The sequence below is a fragment of the Aquarana catesbeiana genome, linkage group LG02, assembly GCF_042186555.1.
Source record: "Aquarana catesbeiana isolate 2022-GZ linkage group LG02, ASM4218655v1, whole genome shotgun sequence".
NCBI lineage: Eukaryota > Metazoa > Chordata > Amphibia > Anura > Ranidae > Aquarana > Aquarana catesbeiana.
Window position 1 is genome coordinate 120864837 of NC_133325.1, and position 26964 is coordinate 120891800.

The 26964-nt window shown below is 43.6% G+C and overlaps 1 protein-coding gene across 6 annotated transcripts in view; it reads right to left on the reverse strand.

Moving 5' to 3' along the window:
- Positions 1-26964, reverse strand: part of LOC141127179 (cyclin-dependent kinase 8-like) — a 314815-nt gene that overhangs the window by 38104 nt on the left and 249747 nt on the right. For all 6 annotated transcript variants that reach the window (XM_073613407.1, XM_073613408.1, XM_073613410.1 and 3 more), the window contains 4 exons: positions 22918-22975; positions 17429-17560; positions 15343-15486; positions 4077-4146 (listed from right to left, as the gene is read on the reverse strand). In XM_073613407.1, coding sequence (XP_073469508.1) covers positions 4077-4146; positions 15343-15486; positions 17429-17560; positions 22918-22975 — 404 coding nt within the window. The remainder of the gene's footprint in view (positions 1-4076; positions 4147-15342; positions 15487-17428; positions 17561-22917; positions 22976-26964) is intronic.

Below are 26964 nucleotides of genomic sequence, written 5' to 3' on the forward strand. Positions count from 1 at the left end.
TCCATTTTGGCTGACAGCCCTTTCGAATGGATCCGAATGAAGTCCATGATTCTAAATATTACCACCTGGACCTCCAAGTATACTCCAAGAGCACATGCATCCCACAACAGTGACCACCACCTTACAGACACTGGCAAAAAATTGAAGTGCTTCCTGTGTAGGAGGGGTTATATAGGGGAGGACTTCCTGTTTGATCTACCAGTGCCCATTCACTTAGGGGGTGGCGTATAATCCAAGTAGTTATAACAACCGACTCTGTGTCCTGTAATGTACAATAAAGAAAACAAATATACTACAGGGCTATAAAAGCGCTGTGTCCCCCCCCCCCCCCCCCCCCATTTGTGAGAATGAAGACTAAAATCAACCTGGTCTCCTGGAGGGATTGATACGTTAAAATCTGTACACCCCTTCTCCCATTTTAATAAAATGATTATTCAGACATCTCAGAAAGAGGCTGGATCACGCTGGGCATCATCCAAGCAAAAACTGTGATGGCAGCAGTAGAATCATTGATCACTAAGCTGATAAGTAACGTGGATAGGCAAGTATTAAACAGAGGAGCATATTTAAAAGGAGAAGTATGGACAAAGATTTTTTTGTCCTACTACTCCGGTGGATCACAAGAGTGCAGTTTGTTCTGCACTCCTGTGACCCGTTTTCAGCCAAACAGCGCGCTAACGCCTGTCAGTCTATGTCACTCAGCCAGTTCAGTCTCGTAAATTATCCCAACCATATGGCCGGGATTCGCGCAGATACCTGAACTGCCACCTGACTCTGCCTCTTAGCGATTCACCGAGAGCCTGAGCCAGCCCCTCCTGCCCCCTCCACAGCCCAGTGCTCCAGTGAGCGCTGGAGGGGAGAGAAAAGAATGGCTCACTGACAGTCCCAGCTCTCTGCTCGAAGGAGGGTTCTCACTACAGAGACGGCTGGGGATCGATGCTGCATCCGCCTATGTGAGTAGAATTGTTTTTTTTTTTTTTTTTTTTAACAATCCCAAACTTCTATTTTAAAGACAAGATCTTGGCAAGGGCCTCGTAGTAGTAATTATTAAAAAAACAAAGTATAACTAAAGGCAAACTTTTTTTTTGTTTTGTATAGAGTGGAGAGGGATTGGAACCCTTGTCATGTTTTTATCGCTGTCTGTGCCCCTGTTAAGGTGGTTCAGCCTCTCTATTTGTCCTGTTTACCATTAATATTGAAAAGGAAAGTAAAAGAAACCCCCAATTTTGGGTTGTCCCCAGAAAAGTAATAGAGGGGAAACTTCCGATGGGGAAACTAGTTCTGGTGACCTGGGGGTCTCCAAGGAATTCCCTCAATTTGCAGGGATTTCCCCTCACTTCCTGTTTGGCTATGGGACAGGAAGTGAAGGTATTTGCAATGGTACACAGATGGTGGGGAAAAAAAAAAAACTGATAGGGGTTATAACCTTCCCTTGCTCTATCCACAATGAAAAAAAAAAAAAAAAAAAAAAGGTTTTGCCCATAGTTCTACTTTAACCACTTCAATACCGGGCCAATTCTGACATTTCTCTCCTACATGTAAAAATCATTTTTTTGCTAGAAAATTACATAGAACCCCCAAACATTATATATGTTTTTTTAGCAAAGACCCTAGAGAATACAATGGCGGTTGTTGCAACTTTTTATCTCACACAGTATTTGCGCAGGAATTTTTCTAACGCGTTTTTTTGGGGAAAAAAACTGTTTTGTGTTTAAAAAAAAACCAAAACAGTAAAGTTAGCCCAATGTTTTTGCATTTTGTGAAAGATGAAGTTACGCCGAGTAAATAGATACCTAACATGTCACGCTTCAAAATTGCACACGCTCGTGGAATGGCGCCAATGTTCGGTACTTAAAAATCCCCATAGGCGACGCTTGAAATTTTTTTATTGGTTACATGTTTTGAGTTACAGAGGAGGTCTAGGGCCAAAATTATTGCTCTCGCTCCAACGTTCGCGGCGATACCTCACATGTATGGTTTGAACACCGTTTTCATATGTGGGCGGGACTTACGTATGCGTTGCTTCTGCGTGCGAGCACACGGGGACAGCGGCGCTTTAAAAATTTTTTTTTTTTTTTTATTGTTAATTATATTTTATTTTTTTTATTTTTTTATTTTGACACTTTTTTGAAAAATGTAAATGTAAAGAATGTAAACATCCCTTGTAATAGCAATATGACATGTCAGGTGCTCTTAATAGTGAGATATGGGGTCAATAAGACCCCATATCTCACCACTAGGCTGGGAAGCCTGAAATAAAAAAAAAAAAAAATAAAAACGATCGCCGCTTCCCAGCCGAAGCGGCGCCGTTTTTTTGAATGGAGAGGCCGGGTGTGACGTCATAACATCGCGCCCGGCCTCCGACGATCATAGAGACTCCGGGGACCATCTGGTCCGCCGGAAATCTCTATGATCTACATCCGGCGCCGGCGGATCCACTCTCCGCCTCACCGATCGTAACAGTGAGTCGGAGCAAGCACCGGAGGGCGGCGGGAGGGGGGGGGACGTCCCCTCTCGCCTCCCATAGGAACGATCAAGCAGTGGAACGGCCGCTATGGTCATTCCTATGGTGTAGAGATTCGCCGGCTGAAACCTGCAATATCTGAATGATGTCTGTAACTACAGGCATCATTCAGATATACCCGCCCAAAGCCCAGGACGTCATATGACGTCCGTGGGCTGGAAGTGGTTAAGAGATGGGCTTTAGGAAACAACATAATTCATAGCTCTTACATAGGGATTACTGGATAGGACGTTAGCTGTGTTTGATTTAAATTAATTTTATTCTGATAACTTTGTTAAAGTGGTTATTAAGCCACGCAATAACCTTGCAACAATGTCCACTGGGGAAATTTTTTAATATAGCAGAGGGGATTGTTGCAAGGTTATTGTGTTGTTATGATAGCAGCAGGAGGAGAGAGCTGGGGAGTAGACAGAGCTGACAGGCAGAGAGGGGAGAGGACAGGGAGAGGAGAGCTGCGTTTGATGGAGGCATGTAAACTGACCACGGTTGTCAGGGATCAACAGCTATGACAAACTGTGGTCAGTTTACAGGGGGAGGTCATAGCCAGGCAGGATCAGCCAAGTTTTTTTAGGTTATACAGGGGGCCAAATTACACAAACACTGTGCTGTACAACATGCTTTAAGGAAACAGGATCCTGTTTCTTGTTAGGGTAACAAACACTTTAAATGTTGTATACACATTTATCCCTAATGTAACAAACTTATTTTTTATCGCCTGGCTGATAAAAATGTCTCCATCATAACCTTTTAATTTATGCAGTAACAGCAAGGAAAGCTCAAGTGATAACTATAGTAAATAATATGTGGTATGGAGGTGAGGACACAAAACACTTGGGAAAAATCTTTTATATGCTGCACGCCAGACTGCTAAATGATAATTAGAAAGCACAGCCCGCTTCACACATGCGTAGTAGGGTACCCTCACCAGGAATGGCGGCGGCAGCACCCCACAGCCGATCCAAACATCGGCTGGGTTGCCGAAATCGCAGGAACCCTGGATAAGTAAGTGTCCTAATATTAAAAGTCAGCAGCTACAGTATTTGTAGCTGCTGACTTTTTTTTCGTGAGGGGGCCAGAACACCTCTATAACTAACAGTTCTTAGGGCTTTTTGCATGTGTGTGTGTGTGTACACATTAATAAATGCCCATGGTGAGCAAAGACCTCATTAGAAAAAAGGGAAAATTATGAAAAGGCATTTATCCTGACCACTCCTGAATTTGTTTAGCAGTCATTGGGGGTTGAAGGCATCCTCTGGCATGGCACAAATTTATTTCCATCAAAGAAGTTGGGTAAAAGCCACCTATTTAGACTATATTCTTTTACTCGCATTGCTCAATTGACCTCAGATAGACGGTTTCTGAATAGCATAAATTTGAGCAGCTCACTATGTAGACTTTATTTGGATAACATGGTGTGCTAGGAACGGTACAAAGTTCTAATATTTCAAGGCTAACAGCTCCACAGATACCCAAGCCTAGGTAGTATGTTCAGAATATCTTCTGCACAAACATTTTCAGACATCTAATGGGGTAGACTCATTAGATCACTTACGTGTTTCTGCGGAAATCCTTCATTAATGTAGAGTGTTCAGGCATCTTTTTGATGTCCTCCCAATCTTTTTCTAAACAAAGGAACAGAGAAAAGTCAGATACATTGGACCCTCATTTATGAAACAGATTGATAAACCTATCTGTAGGACGAATTGTTCTCATTACCCACACCAGCAATCCTGCCCTTTTTCCCCTTACAGTGCACTGTAAACATCCAAAAGAGGATTCGCCTGTGTTTTGTCAGCACAAAACAATTTGTTTGCAGCTACATAAAAATGTCTATTTTGAAGGAGCTTAGTAAACAGGAGTAGAAGTGTAGTCTGTGTCACCAACTCCTATGAGGACAAAACGAAGGTGCCATTTTCTAACTAGGACGACTCATTTTTTTCTGAATTATGGAAAATCCATTAGGGGGAGCCTGCCACCATCATTTGACTTTTTAAAAGACCATCACACAGCAGGGTGAACTAGGTATTTAAGTATGGATATCCCCCCACTGGATTCAACTCAAGATATAGAAGCCAGCATGTGATTTATCCTGCCTGCAACAACTTAAAACTAAAATATTAATTTTCAGTGAAATTGGTCATCAAGTGATGTCAGCCAGAGGTGCAGTGAAGAATGTGGCTTTGCTATAAAGGACAAGGAAGCTTAGAATAAAGAGTGATGCAGAGTGGTGGAATGTTAGAGGGATGGCTAAAAATATTGCAAATACATACTGCTGTGCTAAAGAACCTCTCATAGTGTGGTCCTTACTTTCAGTCTAACAGACTTCCCATCTTTGGACAGAATATATCCAGTTGTGCTAAAAAGTTTGCATCCCCTTGGAGAATTGGCAATATACAGTATGTACCATTTTTAAACATGAGCAAGCAAAACACATTTCTTTTATTTCTTATTGAATTTATATTCAATTGTAGGTCATAATAGAATGGCACATTCCCAAAACAAAAATGGCAACAAATTAAATTACCCCTGTTCAACAGTCTGCATACCCTTAGTTCTTAATACTGTGTATTGCCCCCTTTAGCATCAATGACTGTGTGCAGTCTTTTGTAATAGTGGTCTATGAAGCCCAAAATTTGTGCAGGTGGTAAAGCTGCCCATTCGTCTTGACAGAATGCCTCCAGGTCATGCAAAGTCTTTGGTCGTATTGCATGTACCTAATGTTTGAGGTCACCCCAGAGTGGCTCGATAAGGTCAGGAGACTGATGGCAACTCCAGAACCTTCACCTTTTTCTGCTGCAACCACTGGAGGGTCAACTTTCCTTTGTGCTTAGGGTCATTGTTGTGCTGGAAAGTCCAAGAGCGTCCCATGCGCAGCTTTCGTGCAGAAGAATGCAAAATTGTCTGCAAGTATTTTCTGATTACATGCTGCATTCATCTTGCCATTAATTTTCACATGGTTTCCCGTGCTTTTAGAGCTCACCCCCCCAAAACATGGAGTCACTGCCATGCTTCACAGTGGAGGTAGTATTCTTGTCGCTATAGGCCTTGTTGACCACTTTTCAAACATGATTGTGACCATAAAGCACTATTTTGGTCTCGTCACTACAGATTACAGTGTGCCAGAAGCTGTGAGGCGTGCCAAGATGTTGTCAGGAATAATAGGATTTTTGGCTTACCGTAAAATCTGTTTCTCTGAGTTCATTGACAGACACAGCGCTCCATTATTCAGAACCATAGGGTTATATCACCCCCTACAGGAGTAGGACACTAAGCAGGAAAATAGACTTGGCTACGTCTATGAGCAGTCCTAGGTGGTATACACCCCCCTCTCTGCTATAGACCTTCAGTTTAGTAACAAGCAGTGTCAGAAGCATTAAAAACTCCTTAGAGGGGTGGGTGCTGTGTCTGTCAATGAACTCAGAGAAATGGATTTTACGGTAAGTCAAAAATCCTATTTTCTCATTAGTTCATTGACAGACACAGTGCTCCATTATTCAGAACCATAGGGACGTCCCAAAGCAGTGCCAAACATGAGGGGTGGGACAACGAAAAATCCCAAGGCTAAAACACAAGAGCCAACCAGGTAACAGGAGCTCAACACAGAAACAAACTGGAGCCCAACCAGAACAATACACCTTCAAGAGAGAATAGACCCTCTAAACAGCAGCCCGCAACACCTTGCGTCCAAAAGAAGCATCCTCAGATGCCAGCACAGCCACGTTGTAGAATTTTGTGAAAGCATACACCAACGACCAAGTAGCCACCTTGCAAACCAGCGCAGCTGAAGCCTGATGGAAGACCCAAGAAGCAATAAGCAGCCAAGTAGAATGCGCCATAACAGGGAAAGGAGGAACCCAACCCCTGATACAATAGACCAGAGTCATGGTCTGTCTGAGCCATCTAGAAACGTTGCAGAAGCAGCAGACAGCCCCCTTTTTGGCCCGTCCATGATCACAAACAGTGAGTCTGATCTCTGAAAAGGCCCTGTGACTGCCAAATACACCCGAATCACCCGAACAAATCCAGGGAATATAAGGTAAATCCCTTAGGACATTTTGATCTGGGACACAGGGAAGGCAATACAATGTCCTTAATCAAAAGGAATCAGAGGAGGGAACCACTGACAAGAGCGAAGAACCACTTCATCTTTGTGGATCACCAGGTAAGGGAGTATGACATGGTAACTCCTTTAGTTTTGACACTCTGCGAGCAGAGGTGACAACAACCAAAAAAGCCACCTTCTGGGACAGAGCAAGCAGAGAACCTCCCGAAAATTTTCAAAGGGAGGCTCCTGTAGAAAAGAATGCACCAAGAGTAGATCCCACAGCGGTAGAGGCAACCGCACCGGTGGAGGCAGATGTCGAAACCCCTTGATTAAGGAGTACACACCAGGGGACGTCGAAGAAAATTGCCAAGGCCATCTGGCCCCTGATGGTACTCAAGGCCATGTTCTGCTCAACCCCCCCCCCCCCTGTGAAGGAAGGTCGAAATCCGAGACACCTGAGAAAGAACGAGGGTAAATGGCAAGCGCCTCACACCAGGATATGTATGCTATCCATGTCTGGTGGTAAATCTTCCCAGAGGAAGGCTTCCTAGCCTTCAGCACCGTCGTAACTTCAGCACCTGGCTCATAACAGCCAGGCCTTCAAAAACCAGAAACTGAAGCAGGATGGAAGATCAGCCCTTGGGACTATAGAACCTCCGTGAGAGGCAGTCGCCAAGGGACGTCAGCGACCAAGTGCACCAGGTCGGCATACCAAGACCGACAAGACCATCTGGGCCCAATAGAATGACCGGAATCCCTTCGGCCTCGATCCTACGTAAAAGCCGTGGCAGACTCTTGAGAGGAGGAGAGGTGTAAATTTGACTATACCGGCACCACCAGAGCGTCTGCAATGTCCACCAGAGGAGCCCGTAACCTTGCCAGAAACCTCAGTACCGTTCCGTTAAGCCGGGATGCCAACAGGTCTACCTCGGGAGTGCCCCATCAGAGACATATTCGATTAAACATGTCCTGGGTGAAGGGACCACCCTCGTGGACCAACACTAGCCGACTGAGGCAACCGCCTGCCCTTTTTCCACTCCTAGAATGCATACAGCGGAGAGTGCCGGAACAAGGCGTTTTTCTGCCCACAGGAGGATGCTGGCTACTGTCAGGGCGGCCAACACACTCTTCATTCTGCCCTGGTGATTGACATAGACCACACCGTGGCATCGTCCGACTGGATCCGTACCTGAAGCCCCCAAAGTTGATCTCCATGATCCATACATAGTCTGATCACTCAAAGTTCCAGGATATTGTCCAGCAGTTCGGATTCTTCCAGCGTCCAACGACCCTGAGCAGAACCCAGTCCCAGGACACCTCCCCACCCAGGCAGACTGGCATTGGTGGTGACCACTGTCCAATACAAGGGGAGAAAAGATGTGCCTGCCGAAATCCCAGAGAGCGAAGCCACCAGACCAGGGACACCCGGTTTTCTGGCTCAGCCAACTCTGAAAACCCAGAGATCTCGGGCACTTTAGGCCAGGATCTCACTTGAAAGGAGCTTGTATGGAACTGCTCAAATGGAACCGCCTCGAAAAAGGTAGATACCATCAGGCCCAACAACCTCCTGCAGGACCACAGGGAGGCCCACCTGCGAGACAGCAGTAGTTGAAACGCAGCATGCAAGTTCTGGAGTTTGACCAGAGGAAGAAACACTCAGGCCAGATAAAACCAGAGTCAGGCCCAGATAATCCAATTTTCTGGAAGGAGCAGACTACAGGTAGTATAGAAGCCAACTGAAAACTGAGGTCTGTATAGAGAGCTACGTCACCCCTCAGGGTAGCTGAGAACACTGCTCACAGAAGATCGTCCAAGCAGCCCAGGACCGCAATCCTCCGCTTACCTAAATGTGCCAGAACTGGGGGGCCAACACCTTTGCGAGTACGCGAGGGGTGGAGGCGAGATCAAAAGTCAACACCGCGAGCGGAAAATGCTCTTTTACCACAGTAAAGTGGAGGAAGTGTTGGTGTTGGGCACATCTTGAAGTGCGTAAATAAGCATCTGTGATGTCGACAGAAGCCCGAAAGTCCCTATGGAGGAATGCCCCCACCATGTGGATGGACTCTATTCTGCACCCACTGGAACAAGCACACCCTGAAGCAACAGGGCTTGCACAGCCCCAAAGAGAACTGCCAACATTCTGGTGACAGACACGAATTGGAAGGAAAAAACCCTTTTCAGGGTTCAAGGCCGGAACACTAGGACATAGGTGAGGGCGTGCCTTAGTGCTGAAGGGGCCTTCACCATGGGTCTAGGGAGCCCCGCTCTCGGCTCGCCAGACCAGGTCCATTGCGTGCCAAGAAGAAGGACCGCCCTTTTCCCCCCATTTCAGACTGTGGAAGACATTTACACTTCCCTCCTGTGAGACTCGCAACAATGTCATCCAGGGTAGCCCCAGACAATTGCCTTGAAATGGTAACCCAGTCAGAGCTTTTTGAGAAGCCCAGCCTGCAGACCAAACACTTAAGCCCCTCTGGAATAAGGTGTCCGGCATGCCATGCGGACTAGCAAGCCATGGCCTGAATTTTTGGCTGCCTGCCGCAAGTGCACAGGTCCGCAGGTGGATCGGACCAGGCTAGCCGAGGAAGGAGGGGGGCGGATGCCCGCAATGGAAGCGGCTACCTCCACCGCCCGCTCTAGGACCGCTCCGCACAATGCCCGGTTAAAATTTTTTGCGGCCTAAATTTTCGGCTGCCAGCCGCAGATCTGCAGATGCCTGGTCACCCACCCAACCATCAGTTGCAAAGGTGTACCCCCCTGGAGTGACAAACCTGGAGGGGAGGGGGGGGTGGACAGAGTGTCCGAAGCACCTAAGCCAGAGGCCTGGGCCTCACCGGGGGGGGGGGGAGAACCCCAGGAGGGACCGACCACCCCAGGGAGTACCCACGCCCCTTACTTACCGCTCCAGCGAGTGCACGGGTAACGCTCCCAGACAGGTTCTCCTCGCCACCGAAGTGGGGGGGGGGGCTGTCGGCCATAAGGAACGCTGCGACACAGGCCGAGACCCAGTCGTATGCGACCTCACAAGACGTTTAACTTGCAGGGCCAGCCCCCGTCCAGTGGGGCTATGTCGCGGCCGACCTAGCGTGTAGCTGTGGTCTGCACACGCACGCTGGCCAGACTGGGGAGACCACTGGATCTTAGTGTCCAGCCCGTCGCCCAGTCCGGCACTTGATTGTAGATTTCACATGAAAAAATCCAAGAGGAAAAAAAAAAAGTAGCTTAAAAAGCAAAAACAAAAAAATGCCAGGACCAGATATCCCAGCAGAGAACTAGGTCCTTACTCCTGACTAGGCAGCAAAAAAAAAACTGAAGGCCTATAGCAGAGAGGGGGATGTATATCACCTAGGACTGCTCATAGGCATAGCCAAGTCTTTTTTTTGCCTTAGTGTCCTACTCCTGTAGGGGGCAATATAACCCTATGGTTCTGAATAATGGAGCGCTGTGTCTGTCAATGAACAAATGGGAAATTGTAACTCTGCTTTTTTGTGGCATTGGTACAGTAAAGGCCTCTTTCTGGCAACTCTACAATGCACGTAATTTTTGCAAGTATCATCATATTGCTCTCCTTGAAACCACCACACCATCTTTTTCCAGAGCAGCCTGCATTTCCCCTGAGGTTACCTGTGGGTTTTTCTTTGTATCCCGAACAATTCTTCTGGCAGTTGTGGCTGCATTTTTTCTTGGTCTACTTGACCTTGGCAGCAAGAGATCCCTGAAGTTTCCTCTTCTTAATAAGAGAACAATACTGACTGGCATATTCAAGGCTTTGGATAGCTTTATATCCTTTCCCATTTTTATAAAGTTCCATTACCTTGTTATGCAGGTCTTTTGACATTTTATTTTGCTCCCCATGGCTCAGTATCTAGCCTACTTAGGCAATAAGTTTGTGAGCTCTCACGTGGACGCATTATTTATACACAGACACTAATTGCAATTTAAAAAGACACAGATGTGGGAATTAACTTTTAATTGCCATTTTAATCTGTGTCTCACCTTGTGTGTCTGTACCAAGGCCAAGCATTCCAGGGTATGTACATTCTTGATCAGGGCCATTTGGGTGATTACTGTTATTATAGTTTTAAAAAGGAGCCAAAACTACTATGTGATAATAAATGGCTTCATATTTTCAATATCAATGCAAAAATGTCACGATTTCTGCCAGGGTATATGCAAACTTTTTTGAGCACAACTATAGCAATGAATACAATTGAGAGCAGGTATGCACTGGTGGTAGACCATTACTCCTTAAAATGTGCAGAAAAACAGAAGCCCAGACTTACTCAACGACTCAAACGTCTTTGTATAAAAACAGGTTTTGTGGCATACATTTGCAATAATATGTAAGCCACATTGCTATGCCAAGGCACCACTGACCACTTATTCAGCCACACCGTCTTCACACTTTAACAATTTTCTGGCAGTAGGTCCCTTTAAACTTCCTACATCCAATTCATACAATCATTTGCAGTAATCTGGGTAATCTTACAAATACAGGTAGTTCCTACCATTGCCACAGCTATGGCTGCGACAGATTCTTAATGAATTACAGCCAGTTTGCATATTAGGAAATTTGCTATAATCAATACCAACTCTGAGGTGGAGTACACAGAGACACCAGCGCTCAGAGTGGTGCGCGTCTCTACTGGAAAGATGTCATGAATGTGACAGCTTTCGCACAAGGTATCACCTGGGAGGGGAGATTCCACACCCAAAGACTAAACGTAAACAAAGGGGCTTGGGATACTGGCGATGTCATTACCCAAACATTGCAATGCTCATATTTGGGAAATCACAAGTCACACAGGTGGGGGACCTGAGAGACTAGCTTCCTATCAGTCTCCTTTGCTTTTGATCAACAGCGTACAGCAGAGCATAGAGTTATTAGCAGTGGCTATGGAATCCACCCACTGCCATGCGCTGCCAATCATAAGTAAAATGGACCCGATAGAGAACTAGGGCTCAATTCACTAAAGGATATCATATGCGAGATTTGGGACATATTTAGAGATCGACCGATTATTGGCGATGGGGATTATCGACGGCTGATATTCACTTTTTTTTAAAGTATCGGGCACAAATTGCTTCAAGGGGTTTTACCGGGGTGATGCATGCAGCGGGAGGGGACGTCCCCCCCCTCCAGCCGCTCGCCGGGCTCTCCCGTCCCACCGGGAGGCCCAAGCAACCAGCCGGCACGTCCGCCGGCTGGCCGAAGACCCGAACCAAGCCGATGCTTGGTTCGGGTCATGGATCTAGTAACCCTGAAGCTAAGTCATGACATCACTTTCCGGATTACTGCCATCTTAAAAGGCACCAGTTTTATAACAAAGTATTCAAAAACACAAATCTTGACGTTTTAAATACTTTCAAGTGCAAAGGAGGGGTTTGGGGTCTTATAGACCCCTGATCCCTCCATAAAAAGTACCTGTCACTGCCCATTACTGTCACAAGGGATGTTTACATTCCTTGTGACAGCAATAACAGAGATAAAAAAAAAAAAAAAAAAAAGTTTAAATGTACACAATATCGGCTATCGGCCTGACAGGTGACCGAAATATCGGTATCATATCGGCAAAGAAAAAACAATATCAGTCAATCCCTAGCCATGTGACACATTTTAGCCAAAATATTGCATGCGATATGGAATATATCAATTCACTATAGGCTTATCTGGTATTTAAAATACAAAAATAAAAATACTTAGTATACACCGCAAAAAACCTGATGTGTGGTCCCTCCCCCAAAACCATACTAGACCCTTATCCGAGCATGCAGCTTGGAAGGCCAGGAGGGGGGGGGTTTGTGGGGAATGAGCGGGTGTTCCCTCAATCCTGAACGATACCAGGCCAGCAGCCCTGCACTGAACAGTCACATTTAGCAGTGGTAGGAATACCACAGCTGAATATTTAACTTCCAGCTGCAGCCAGAGGTCCAGTCTGCATTAAATTAGGAAGCAAAAAAAGAACCTGTTAACTTCCAGGAAAAAAAATTAATAAAATTAATGGCGGTATTTATTGTGTGTTTTTCTGTGAAATGCATTTTCCAGAGTTAAATACTGCATGAGTTATTTTCACGTATTTGATGCTTAGTGAATGGAGTCCCTAGTCTTTGTTCTCCATCAGGCTTGGCCCACCTGACAAGTCAAAGATGCTCTTTATTTATTAGCAGCTGTCACCAGAACAGAAAATAAATATTAACATAGGACACTCCAAAATTATAGATTAAAAAAAAAATGATAAATAAAATACATTTTTTATTTAAATACAGTTTTTTTTTTTTTTTTAAAGAAAATAGTACATTTTACTGTTAAAGCTTTCCTTTTCAAAGTTAGGACTGAATGCTGCTTTGTGTTAAATTTGTGTGGCCTTACAATATAGTTTAAATAATAGGCGTAAATTGTGCTTCCAAATTGTGCTTCCAAATTAATTCAATAAAAAAGTTGTGGCATTCTATGTGCTAAGTGCTTTTCAAAGGATGACTTATTTTGTTTTAGTGAGTAATTAATTTAGGCCACCATATGTTACCTTAGGAGTAGTTTACAATACATTTATAATCTTTCCTACATTAGTTGAATTGGTGAACACACCTGCACAATGCCTACAAATTTAATATGAAGTAAACCTGCATGGAACTCTGGGCTGAGCCTTCCAGAAAAGACACATTACTTGAAACATGCAATCGCTCCAATTCTACATTGGTGTTGTTGGTTTATAATTAACCACTTCCGGACCGCCGCACGCTGATATACGTCCTCACTTTGAGGACGAATATCATTGTTATAGCAGCAGCTATCTGCCATATCCCCGGAATTGCTGTGTTCGGCCGGCGGTCCGGTTTAAGACAAAAGTGGTCTCGTCACAAGATCACTTTTAATCGGGAGAGGGGCCCCCTCCCGCCGCGATTCGGTGCCCTCCGCTGCGGTGATCGGATCCTTTCACATGCTGTGCATGGAGACGTGAGAGGAAGATGGCCCCCACCCGTCTCCATGACACTGCAGGGCGGAAGCGATGTCAAAACGTCACTTCCGCCCATAGCTCCTAAAGGGCCATTTTTTTTTTTTCATTTTTTTAAACCACTTCACATCCCGCCCATGCACATATGACGTCCGCAGGAGGGATCTCCCATCCTGGGCGGGCATTATGACGTCCTGGGCTTCCCGGCCATCTGGGGGGTGCACGCGCGCCTCCCGCATTGTTCGGGAGCCGATACGCGTGCCCGGCGGCCTCGATGCCCGCCGGGCTCCCGCAATTGCCCGCTAACCGAGCAGGACCGTGGATCTATATGTGTAAATACACAGATCCATGTCCTGTCAGGTGAGAGGAGACTGATCATGTGTTTCCAGTACAGAGGAACACCGATCAGTCTCCTCCCCTTGTGAGTCCCCTCCCCCTACAGTTAGAATCACTCCCTAGGTAACACAGTTAACCCCTTCACCGACCCCTACTGTTAAACCCTTCACTGCCAGTGAAATTTATACAGTAATCAATGCATTTGTATAGCACTGATCACTGTATAAATGTGAATGGTTCCAAAATGGTGTCAAAAGTGTCCGATCTGTCCGCCGCAAATGTCACAGTCACGAAAAAAAAAAAAAATTATAAAAATGCAATAAAACTATCCCTTATTTTGTAGACGCTATAACTTTTGCGCAAACCAATAAATATACGCTTATTGCAATTTTTTTTTACCAAAAATATGTAGAAGAATAAATGTCGGCCTAAACTGAGGAAAATTTAAAAAAAAAAAAAATATTGCGATGTTATAGCAAAAAGTAAAAAATAGCGTTTTGTTTTTTTTCAAACTTGACGCTCTTCTTTTGTTTATAGCACACAAAATAAAAACCGCAGAGATAATCAAATACCACCAAAAGAGAGCTCTATTTGTGGGGGGAAAAAAAAATTATAAAAATTTAATTTGGTACAGTGGAGCACGACCGCGCAATTTTTATTCAAATTGTGACAGCGCTGAAAACTGAAAATTGGCTTGGGCAGGAAGGGGGTGAAAATGCAATTTAGTGTAAATATGAGATCTGAGGTCTTTTTGACCCCAGATCTCAGATTTAAGAGGTCACGTCATGCTTTTTTTCTATTACAAGGGATGTTTACATTCCTTGTAATAGGAATAAAAGTGACACTTTTTTTTTTAAATGGTGTAAAAATAAAAAAGGTAAAATAAGAGAAAAAAAATGTCTTTTTAAACGTGCCCCGTCCTGGCGAGCTCGCGTTCAGAAGCGAACGCATACGTGAGTAGTGCCCGCATATGAAAACGGTGTTCAAACCACACATGTGAGGTATCGCCGCGATTGGTAGAGCGAGAGCAATAATTCTAGCCCTAGACCTACTCTGTAACGCAAAACATGCAACCTTAAGAATTTTTTAAATGTCCCTTATGGAGATTTTTAAGGGGAAAAGTTTGTCGCCATTCCACAAGCGGGCGCCATTTTGAAGCGTGACATGTTGGGTATCAATTTACTTGGCGTAACATTATCTTTCACAACATGAAAAAAAAAAAAATTGTGCTAACTTTACTGTTGTCTTATTTTTTAATTCAAAAAAGTGTATTTTTTTAAAAAAAGTGCGCTTGTAAGACCGCATTGCAAATACGGTGTGACAAAGTATTGCAACGACCGCCATTTTATTCTCTAGGGTGTTAGGGAAAAAAAAATGTATAATGTTTGGGGGTTCTAAGTAATTTTCTAGCAAAAAACACTGATTTTAACACCACATCTAAAAAAGAGGCCCGGTCCTTAAGTGGTTAAAAGTATACTACCTACCTGCTGGAAAGCCCATGACATTAAATATTCTATCCAGCTGGTCGTGGTGGTAAGGGTTGCTAGTCTTTATGTCTTCTTGACGACAGTGAAATATTGGCTCTGACGTTAGAAGCTCTGCAAATATACATCCTATAGCCCAAATATCTGGGGAAAAAAAAAAAAAAACCACACATGCAATATGAAGGTTTGTTAGAAAAACCGAAAATAATCATAGTGGTCACATTTCAACACACACACGCATCATTTTTCTTAAGTCACACTGCTGTTACAAAGGTATTCTTACAATGCAAAGATAAAGCTTAATGATCAACCATGGGCACTTGTAATCAAATATCTGGAAATTTCCAACTAACGTTCACACATTTTGAACAGAACTGTGCTTGATTAGTGTGCAGGTCCATGCCACTAAGGAATAACCTGAATGACTGTCTGGGCATCATTCACCCTAGCAGAGTACTGGTGCTGGATTGCAGAGCGATTTCCCTGCGGAGCATAGCACAACAGGAGGGGGCGAGTATTGCAACAATTTTTTCTCCCTTTCATTTTTAGAGCTGTTGGGGGACCATTTAATATGTAATAAAGTGTAGGGGCTTTAAAAACTTCTCTGTGCAAAACACATGTGCACATTGGGGAACAACTGCCCTTCATCCCATGTTCCCACAAATGGAGGCAAATACACTACTTGGTGTGTCATTGTGCTTTAGTTTAAGTCATGTGCCTGGTGGGCTACCTACATTTTTTCTAGTAACAGGACATCATAAATAATTAAAAAAATAAAAATTAAAAAATAAGTACCAATGAAACAGCAAAACCATGCGACACAAACAATTTTGTCATAGAGGCAGTTTAGGAAATTTGATTACTCCACTTTCCAGGACCCTAAGCAGGCAAATTCTCTCCACAAACTGTCCAGAGACTTCCAGTGCCTATAAAAAGTATTAACCCCCTTGAACGGTTTCAAAACTTTTGAATCAGAATGTATTTAAATTATGCTTTTTTTGTTTTTACAACAGTCAAGATAAACAGATTTTTTTATGTCAAAGTAAAAATAGATCTTAGTAAAGTGATTTAGAAATACCACCCCCCTTCAAGTCAGTAATTTAGTAGATGCATCTTTGCCAGCAATTACTGCCTTGTGCAAAGCAGATAGAGACCTATATATACACAAACTTATCTGGACAGTGCAATTTTGCCAATTTCTCGCAATCTGCCAGGTTGGGTTGCATACAGATTGCTAACGGCTTTATTCAAGTCAGCCACAAATTCTCTACTGGGTTCAACTCTAGACCAAGTTAGGCTTGGTTCACACTGCCGCGACCTTAAAATGTGAAAGTCCCACAACTTACGGTGTGACTTTGCCAGGTGATTATCTGGCGACTTGAGTACTACTTGATGTGACTTGATGCGACAGACTCGGTTCACACTGCTGCGACTTGGGATCAGACTTGTGAGACCCAAGTTGAATGACATTTTAGTCAATGAGAGCCATCTTAATTAGCACTATTAAGGTCACTCTGAATTTAGAAAAGGTTCCTGTACTACTCCAAGGCAACTTCTATCCAAACTTGTGCCTATAGACTTTAATGGAAGTCGACTCCAAGTCGGATCTTCATTTTAATTGATGTGATTTGGATCAGACATTACAGGAAGATTACCCATGCATTCCATGACGTTGCTTCCAGTTGCACTATAAGGCGTGACTTTCAGATCACGGCAGTGTGAACGGAGCCCGAGGTGACTTTCAGGGAATGCCTAGGCAATCTTCCTGTAATGTCGGATCCAAATCACATCAATATAGATGAGGATGCGACTTGGAGCAGACTTCCATTAAAGTCTATGGGCACAAGTCGGATAGAAGGCACCTTGAAGTAGCACAGTAATCTTTTCTAAAGTCAGAGCAACTTCCTCACTGCTAAGACAGCTCTCATTGACTAACATTGGATTTCACATGTCACATATCTTAGGATCCCAAGTTGTGGCAGTGTGAACCTAACCTGAGCCATTCCAGGACATTAACAGTCACAAAAAAAAAAAAAAAAGGAAGAGGAAACGCACATGCCACAACAAAATACCACTGTTCACTCACCAATAGCTTTGGTATAATGCCTGGCCCCTAGGAGCAGCTCTGGAGCTCGATACCAGAATGTAACAACTACAGGATCTAAATCTGCTAAAGGCTTTAAAGGTGAATTAAATAATCGTGCAAATCCCATGTCCGCTGAAAAACAAAAACATACATTACCATAAGCACAAGTCATAAGGAAACAGATTTATTGACAAACATAATATTCTGGCTGCAGGATTTGACCAGCTTCTATAATTTATTGGAAAATACAGCAATAAATAATTGCTAAAACCAGAACAAAGTTAAACAAAATCGCTGCTTTTTTTTCCCCATCACAATAGATGGGGAAAAAAAAAAAACAACAAACTCACAACACTGCCCCACCTTGTCCAATAAAAGAATGCTTTGCATTTATTTAGAAAATCCAAAGCCATCTCTGAATGGCACCCGTGATGAGCGCCTGAGGACCGATGTTCATAATGTAGAAGGGCAGCCACTCGGCATGAGGCCCGGAAGTGAAGATCACTTGAGTAGTGGTGTCTACTTCAGTGTTTTGCAGCTTTGCATAGGCCCAAGCTGGACCAATGTAGCTATGTAAAAAAAATTAGAAATGCAGAATTCTACAGCTAGAAGCTAAATGGTTGCCATACAGCTGCTCCAAATTCTGTCTGCGCTAATCTTAGTAAATTATTCCCAATGTACTGTTTTATCAAGTTATACAGCACTTTTTTTTTTATGTAGGACTATACAAATAAAAGGAGTATGAAACAAACGTTTTAATCAGTGTAGAAGATGGTTTGTAAGTCATGATGCACATGAACACACGTATTGCATCTACACACTCTGATGTACATTATAACATGCATTGACATTCAATGCAGAACACATTACAAAATTAAAAACACAACTACACATGTTAACACGCGTTGACATTTGACATTTGATGTGCTTCCACTGATTTGAATTGAAAATGCATCAGGGGGAAAAAAAAAAAAAAAAAAACACAAAACAAAACATTGTTTATTTTAGATAAATATTAGCAAAAGTCTGCCAAATGCTATATGCAGAAGTATGTGCTGGTGTGATAATGGCAAGTGCAAAATGTTTGTGTCAGTGCTGGTGAATGCAAAAAGGCATGATAGTACAGTGTCGGCAACTGCAGAAATTGGTGTGATATCTGCAAACATGCATGCAACGGTTATCAACCAGTACAAAAATATACGGATATACGGTGTTCATTAATACAGATGTGCATGTCACTGTGGTGGCAGTGAGTGCAAAGGCCGGGGGTGTGTGCCAACCCATTCCCCCATCTCTTGAAGGGAAGGCTGTCACTTCCCCTCTTTGAAAAGGTATATAATTAAAGTCAGAGAGCTGGAAGGCCAGGCAGTGGGTGCAGTCTGATGTCCTTACTTTACTACACTGTACAGCAGGGGTCTCAAACTAGCGGCCCTCCAGCTGTTGCGAAACTACAAGTCCCATCATGCTTCTGCCTGTGGGAGTCATGCTTGTAACTGTCAGGCTTGCAATGCCTCATGGGACTTGTAGTTTCGTAACAGCTGGAGGGCCGCGAGTTTGAGACCCCTGCTGTACAGGAAGTGACAGGGGATTACTCTGCCGCACACTTCCTTTAGACATGCATGCACATGAAAGTGCCAGCGGACGATATTGTAATGGAAGCAACCTACCAAACCTTTTCACCTGCACATGCCTGGTACTCTGGCTGCTATAGGGTGGGCAAGAGCCACAAGACCTGTTGTGCACCTTGCTATTGCTCAGGAGTAAGGATGAGCCGAACACCCCCTGGTTCGGTTCGCACCAGAACTTGCGAACAGGCAAAAAATTTGGACGAACACGCAAACACCGTTAAAGTCTACAGGCCACGAACATGAAAAAAATTTAAAAAAAGTGTTCATTTTAACTGCTTCAGCCCCGAAAGATTTTACCACCTTCCTGACCAGAGCACTTTTTTGCGATTTAGCACTGTGTCGTATTAACTGACAATTGCGCGGTCGTGCGACGTTGCACCCAAAAAAAAAAAAAAAACTTGACGACATTCTTTTCTCCCCTCACAAATAGAGCTTTCTTTTGGTGGTATTTGATCACCTCTGAGGTTATTATTTGCACTATAAACAAAAAAAAGAGTGACAATTTTGAAAAAAAAAAAGCAATATTTTTTTAAATACCCCCCACCCCTCCCCCCCAGCTTAGGCCGATATATATTATTCTACATATTTTTGGTATAAAAAAAAACAAAAACAAAACCACAATAAGTGTATATTGAATGGTTTGCACAAAAGTTATAGCGTCTACAAAATAGGGGATAGTTTTATGGCATTTTTATTATTTATTTATTTTTTTATTAGTAATGGCAGCGATCTGTGATTGTTATCGGGACTGTGACATTATGGCGGACACATCGGACACCATTTTGGGACCATTGTCATTTATAAAGCGATCAGTGCTATAAAAATGCACAGATTACTGTGTAAATGACACTGGCAGGGAAGGGGTTAACCACTAGGGGGTGATGAAGGGGTTAAGTGTGTCCTAGGGAGCGATTCTAACTGTGGGGGGGGGGGGGATGGGCTTTAACTCACATGACCGGGAGCAGTGATCTCTGTCATGACACAGGGCAGAACGGGGAAATGCCTTGTTTACATACTTGCCATTCTGCGGCTCCATGACACGATCGCCGGAGACCCCGCACGCACGGTCACGCTGTACGCGGCGCGCGCACCTGCTAACCCCTGCCTCTTAAAGGGGACATACAGGTACGCCCATTTGCCCAGCGCTGCCATTGTGACAACTTATATCGGCGTGCAGCGGTCGGCAAGTGGTTAAAGGCTTATATGCAAGTTGTCGTCATAAAAAGTGTTTGGGGACCTGGGTCCTGCCCTAGGGGACATGTATCAATGCAAAAAAAAAATATTAAAAAAACGGAAATTTTTTCGGGAGCAGTGATTTTAATAATGCTTAAATTGAAACAATAAAAATGAAATATTCTTTTAAATATCGTGCCTGGGGGGGGTGTCTATAGTATGCCTGTAAAGTGGCGCAGTTTTCCCGTGTTTAGAACAATACCACAGCAAAATGACATTTCTAAAGGAAAAAAGTCATTTAAAACTGCTCGCGGCTGTAATGAACTCGGGTCTCGGCAATATGGATAAAACTCATTGAAAAAAAAAAATGGCATGGGTTCCCCCCCAGTCCATTACCAGGCCCTTTAGGTCTGGTATGGATATTAAGGAGAACCCTGGCCGCAGGAAGGGGGGGGGGGGGAGGTCGAGGGAGCACACCCCCTCCTGAACCGTACCAGGCCACATGCCCTCAAAATGGGGAGGATGTTTTGGGGACAACATAGGGACAAGGGCCTCATTCCCACAACCCTTGCCGGAGGTTTGGGGGGCTTATCGGCATCTGGAAGCCCCCTTTAACAAGAGCACCCCCAGATCCCAGCCTTCCTCCTATGTAAAATTGGTAACAGGTAACATTGTACCCCTACCATTTCACAAAAAAAAGTGACAAAAAAAAGTGTCAAAAATAGTAAAAAAAAAAAAAAAAAAAAAAAAAAAAAAAAGACAGGAGACACTTTGGGACAAGTACTTTATTAAAAGATAGAAAAATAAAAATGTCCCACGTTGTAAATCCATCTCACGCCACACTGACGAGCTAAAAAAAGAAAAAAAAAAGAAAAAAAAAAAAAGGCCGCAACAGCTCCGCCTCCATGGGAGGCTCCCGCTGAGTGGCGCTTCTCAGTGAAGGCTGTTATGACGACGAAGGCGGGGTCACCCGTTTATGTCACTGAGTGGCCCCGCCCTCAGCTGTCACCGAGAAGCAGCGTCCCATGGAGGCAGAGCTGTTGCGGCCTTTCTTTTTTCGGCACGTCGGGCGGCGTGAGATGGATCTAAATCGCAGAACATTTTTTTTTTTATCTTTTAATAAATGACTTGTCCCAAAGTGTCTCCTGTTTTTTTTTTACTATTTTTGACACTTTTTTGTGAAATGGTAGGTGTACAATGTACCCTTTACCAATTCACATAGGAGGGGCGGCCGGGATATAGGGGTCCCTTTGTTAAAGGGGGCATCCAGATTCCGATAAGCTCCCCACCCACAGACCCCCACAACCACCGGGCAAGGGTTGTGGGGGCGGGTGAGGCCCTTGTGCTTTGGGGGTGACTCCAAAGCAGACCCCCCCCCACTTTGTGGGCATGTGGCCTGGTACAGTTCGGGGGGGGCTATCTCGTCCCCCCTTTTCCTGCAGCCTGCCAGGCTGCGTGCTCGGATAAGGGTCTGGTATGGATTTTGGGGGGGACCTCTATGCCATTTTATATTTATACCAGTATTCATACCAGACACAAAGGGCATGGTAATGGACTTGGGGGCGACCCATGACGTTTTTTCAATGAGTTTTATCTATATTGCTGAGACCCGACAATTCATTACAGCCGCGATCAGTTTTAAATGACTTTTTTCATTTAGAAATGTAATTTTGCTGTGGTACTGTCCTAAACACTGGATAACTGCACCACTTTACAGGCATACTATAGACCCCCCCCCCCCCCCTCCCAGGCACGATATTTAAAGGAATATTACATTTTTATTGTTTCACTTTAAGCATTATTAAAATCACTGCTCCCAAAAAAACAGCTGGTTTTAAAACTTTTTTTTTTGCATTGATACATGTCCCCTGTGGCAGGACCCAGGTCCACAAACACTCTTTATGGCAATAAATTGCATATAAGCCTTTAGAATGAGCACTTTTGGTTTTTCATGGTAATGTCCCATAGACTTTAACGGTGTTCCGCGGCTTTCGAATTTGCCGCGAACACCACATAATTTTCGCTGTTCGGCGAACACCCGATGTTCGAGTCGAACTTCCATTCGACTCAAACATCTGGCTCATCCCTACTCAGGAGGCGAGAGGAAGAGTGGTGTTGGCTGGCCCTTCATTTTTTGGGTTTTCGTTTTTATATATACACTACAAAACTAGTTTTTCAATAAAGTGGCTGTATTAGTTATCCTTTTTCAGTTTTTAATTTTTATTTTCACTTGGCAACCCTGTAAAACACCACACTACCTGTCCCTGGGTGGCTATGCTTATTGCTCCACTCTATGAAGGGTGCCATGGATGCCACCCAGGCTTGACTTCAAACTTGTCTGGGCGTTTTCACCTTTATTACACATGGAGGGGGAAATTAGTAGCTTACATAAGAAAGATAACATTGTTTTTTTTCCAGTTTAGCTCACAGTAATGATGAGGGCATCTCTGGAAAGATCAACATTTTCTGCACTTGTCAATTTTTCTTAGCCTGAAAAAATTACATCTAAGCAATTTAAACTGCAAAATATTAAACTTTGTTATTGGGTTATTTATACTTTAAATAAAATCACCACCTAAATAGTGCATGACTTAACCTCTCTGGGTGGAGTGAGATAATGCAAAAACTATCCATAGAGGGGTACTACCATATGAAAGTATTTTAAAAGCGTATAATGTCTATACAAACCTATTTTTACTCGTCCTCGCTCTGGACCTTCACCCATGACTAAAATATTAGCGGGTTTCTGCATAACAGAAAAAAAGAATTACCACATAGGTTCTTAAATCAAATGATTTTTCAAACCAACAGGATTACAAAGCATGTACAGAGTACAATGAAATCATAAAACAGAAAATATTTTTATCTTTACAATTGTCCACCCGCAGACAATTCTTTGCGGTACAATGGCCTGAAAGGAGTATTTTTTTTTTTTTTATATTCAGTTTGGGTAAAGTGGAACAGGGTCTTATCCCACACAAGACCTTTACAGCTGCCTAGGAATAGGAGAAAATCCCCCGAAACCCTTATATGGCCAAGTTCGCCACCAATGCTTTCTCCAATGCAGAGCCCACACAAGGCTGTGCTATAGAGAAATGCTGAAACACTGCCTCGAGTGGATTCCTATCAGTAATACAGAGAGACACAATATATCAGCTCAAAGTCCAGCATTTGACCAGGAACAGTGAAGGCTTCCAATAAGGACTCCATACATTTTTATATAATCAGTGTATTTTTTAAAACTTGTCAAAATATCATTTGAAAGCTTACAGCTGCAAACAGCAGGTACAACATATGAAACAAAGGTTAGAAATGAACTGGCCCCTACAGGAAAGTTGTCAGTTTTACTTTTCCCCACATTTGGGAAGTATTTTGTTTATTTCAGTAACAGCATGTACTCAACACAGCACTAACAGAATATGGGCAAAGAGGAAAAATCAAAAATTAGCAACTACTACAAAAACTACTTTCAGAGATTTGTTAACATTTACGTGAACCCTCACCTTGTAAAAGAACCCACATTCAGTTAAAAATAGAACTGCAAGGCAAAACCTCAGTGTGCGCAGCAGAGTCTAGTACTTATAAACCAAAGGAGAGAGCGGAACTCACGGGTCTTGAGAGGCGAACACTCAGTGAAGATTTCAACGAGGCACAAGCTCATCTTCCGCAGGGCGAGGTGCTTAGAAAGACGCACTTGTAATTTTTCTAAAGAAAATCTTCACTGTGTGTTCAGTGCTCAAGACACGCCTGTGCCACTCTCCCTTTAGCGATATACACTATATTGACAAAAGCATTGGGACGCCTGCCTTTACACACACATGAACTTTATTGGCATCCCAGTCTTCGTCCGTAGGGTTCAATATTGAGTTGGCCCACCCTTTGCAGCTATAACAGCTTCAACTCTTCTGGGAAGGCTGTCCACAAGGTTTAGGAGTGTGTCTATGGGAACGTTTGATCAATCTTCCAGAGACGCATTTGTGAGGTCAGACACCGATGTTGGACAAGAAGGCCTAGCTCGCAGTGTATGTTGAATTCATCCCAAAATTGTTCTACTGGGTTGAGGTTAGGACTCTGTGCAGGCCAGTCACTTTCCTTCACCCCAAACTCACTCATCCATGTCTTTGTGGACCTTGCCTTGTGCACTGATGTGCAGTCATGTTGGAACAGGAAGGGGCCATCCCTAAACTGTTCCCACAAAGTTGGGAGCACGAAATTGTCTTGGTATGCTGACGCCTTAAGGAGTTCCCTTCATTGGAACCAAGGGGCCAAGCCCAACCCCAGAAAAACAACCCCACACCATAATCCCCCCTCCACCAAATGGATTTGAGCCAGTGCACAAAAGCAAGGTCAATAAAAGACATGGATGAGCAAGTTTGGGGTGCAGGAATTTGACTGACCTGCGAAGAGTCCTGACCTCAATCCGATAGAACACCTTTGGGCCTTCTTGTCCACATCAGTGCCTGACCTCACAAATGCGCTTCTGGAAGAATGGTCAAACATCCCCATAGACACACTCCTAAACCTTGTGGACAGCCTTCCCAGAAGAGTTGAAGCTGTTATGGCTGCAAAGGGTGGGCCAACTCAATATTAAATCCTACAGACTAAGACTGGTATGCCATTAAAGTTTATGTGCATGTTAAGGCAGGCCTCAATACTTATGGTAATATAGTGTATACGTATATATATATATATATATATATGTGTGTGTATAGAGGTGTGTATATATATATCCACACGCACGCACATATACACACAGTGGACATAAAAAGTGTACACACACCTGTTAAAATGTCAGGCTTCCGAGATGTAAAAAAAAAAAATGAGACAAAGGATAAATCATTGCAGAACTTTTTCCACCTTTAATGTGACCTATAAACTGTAAGACTCAGTTGAAAAACAAACTGAAATCTTTTAGGTAAAGGGAAGTAAAAATAAAATGAAAAAATATGGTTGCATAAGTGTGCACACCCTTAAACTAATACTTTGTTGAAGCACCTTTTGATTTTATTACAAATGAGTCTATCAGCATGGCACATCTTGACTTGGCAATATCTGCCCACTCTTCTTTGCAAAAACACTCCAAATCTGTCAGATTGCGAGGACATCTCCTGTGCACAGCCCTCTTCAGATCACCCCAACAGATTTTTCAATCAGACTCAGGTCTGGGCTCTGGCTGGGCCATTCCAAAACTTTAATCTTCTTCAAGTGAAGCCATTCCTTTATTGATTTGGATGTACGCTTTGGGTCGCTGTTATGCTGAAAGATGAAGTTGTTCTTCATGTTCAGCTCTAGCAGAAGCCTGAAGGTTTTGTGCCAATATTGACTGGTAATTGAAACTGTTCATAATTCCCTCTGCCTTGACTAAGGCCCCTGTTCCAGCTGAAGAAAAACAGCCCCAAAGCATGATGCTGCCATTACCATGCTTCAATGTGGGTATGCTGTTCTTTTGATGATATGCAGTGTTTTTGCGCCAAACATATCTTTTGACATTATGGCCAAAAAGTTCAACCTTGGTTTTATCAGACACATTTTCCCACATCTTTTGGGAGACTTAAGAGACTTGTTTTTGCAAAATTTAGCCGGGCTTGGGTGTTTTTCTTGGAAAGAAAAGGCTTCTGTCTTGCAACTCTACCCCTTAACCCAGACATATTTAGAATACGAGAGATTGTTGTCACATGTACCACACAGCTAGTACTTGGCAGATATTCCTGCAGCTCCTTTAATGTTGCTGTAGGCCTCTTGGCAGCCTCCCTGACCAGTTTTCTTCTTGTCTTTTCATCAATTTTGGAGGAACCTCCAGTTCTTGGTAATGTAATTGTAGTGCCATATTTTCTCCACTTGATGACGACTGTCTTCACTGTGTTCCATTGTACATCTAATGCCTTGGAAATTATTTTGTACCCTTCTCCTGACTGATACCTTTTAACAATGAGATCCCACTGATGCTTTGGAAGCTCTCTGTGGAACATGGCTTTTGATGTAGGATGAGTCTAAGAAAATGTCAGGAAAGACCTAGTAGAACAGCTGAACTTTATTTGAGGTTAATCAGAGGCACTTTAAATGATGGCAGGTGAGTACTGACTCCTATTTAACATGAGTTTGAATGCGATTGCTTAATTCTGACCACTGCATCCCCAGTTATGAGAGGGTGTGCACACTTATGCAACCACATTCGTTTTTTATTTTTATGCACATTTTTTATGCTGAAATAGCCCCCCTCGGCTTATACTCAAGTGAGGGTCTCGAGAGTGCAGCCTCACTGTGCCTATCTGCAGCCGTAGCTTTCATAACTAAAACAGCGGGCGTCTCCCGCTGTGTCATGCAGTCTGTTCGGCAGCCGTCCACTATAAAGCCCCGCCTCCTCCTCGTCCGTGATAGACATAACACTGATACAATGCTAGTAAACTGAATCAGTGTTCCGTCTAACATGGACAAGGAGGAGGCGGGGCTTTGTTACAGTGGACGGCCGCCGAACAGACTGCATGACACAGCGGGAGACACCCGCTGTTTTAGTTATGAAAGGTACAGCTGCAGATGGGCATAGTGAGGCTGCAGATGGGCATGGTTTACCCAGTAGCTGCTGCATTTCCCACCCTAGACTTCTACTCAAGTCAATACGTTTTCCCAGTTTTTTTGTGGTAAAATTAGGTGCCTCGGCTTATATTCGAGTTTATACAGTAAACAGTTTAAAAATCACACTAAAAAAGGTTGGAAAAGTTCTGAAATTAATCATCT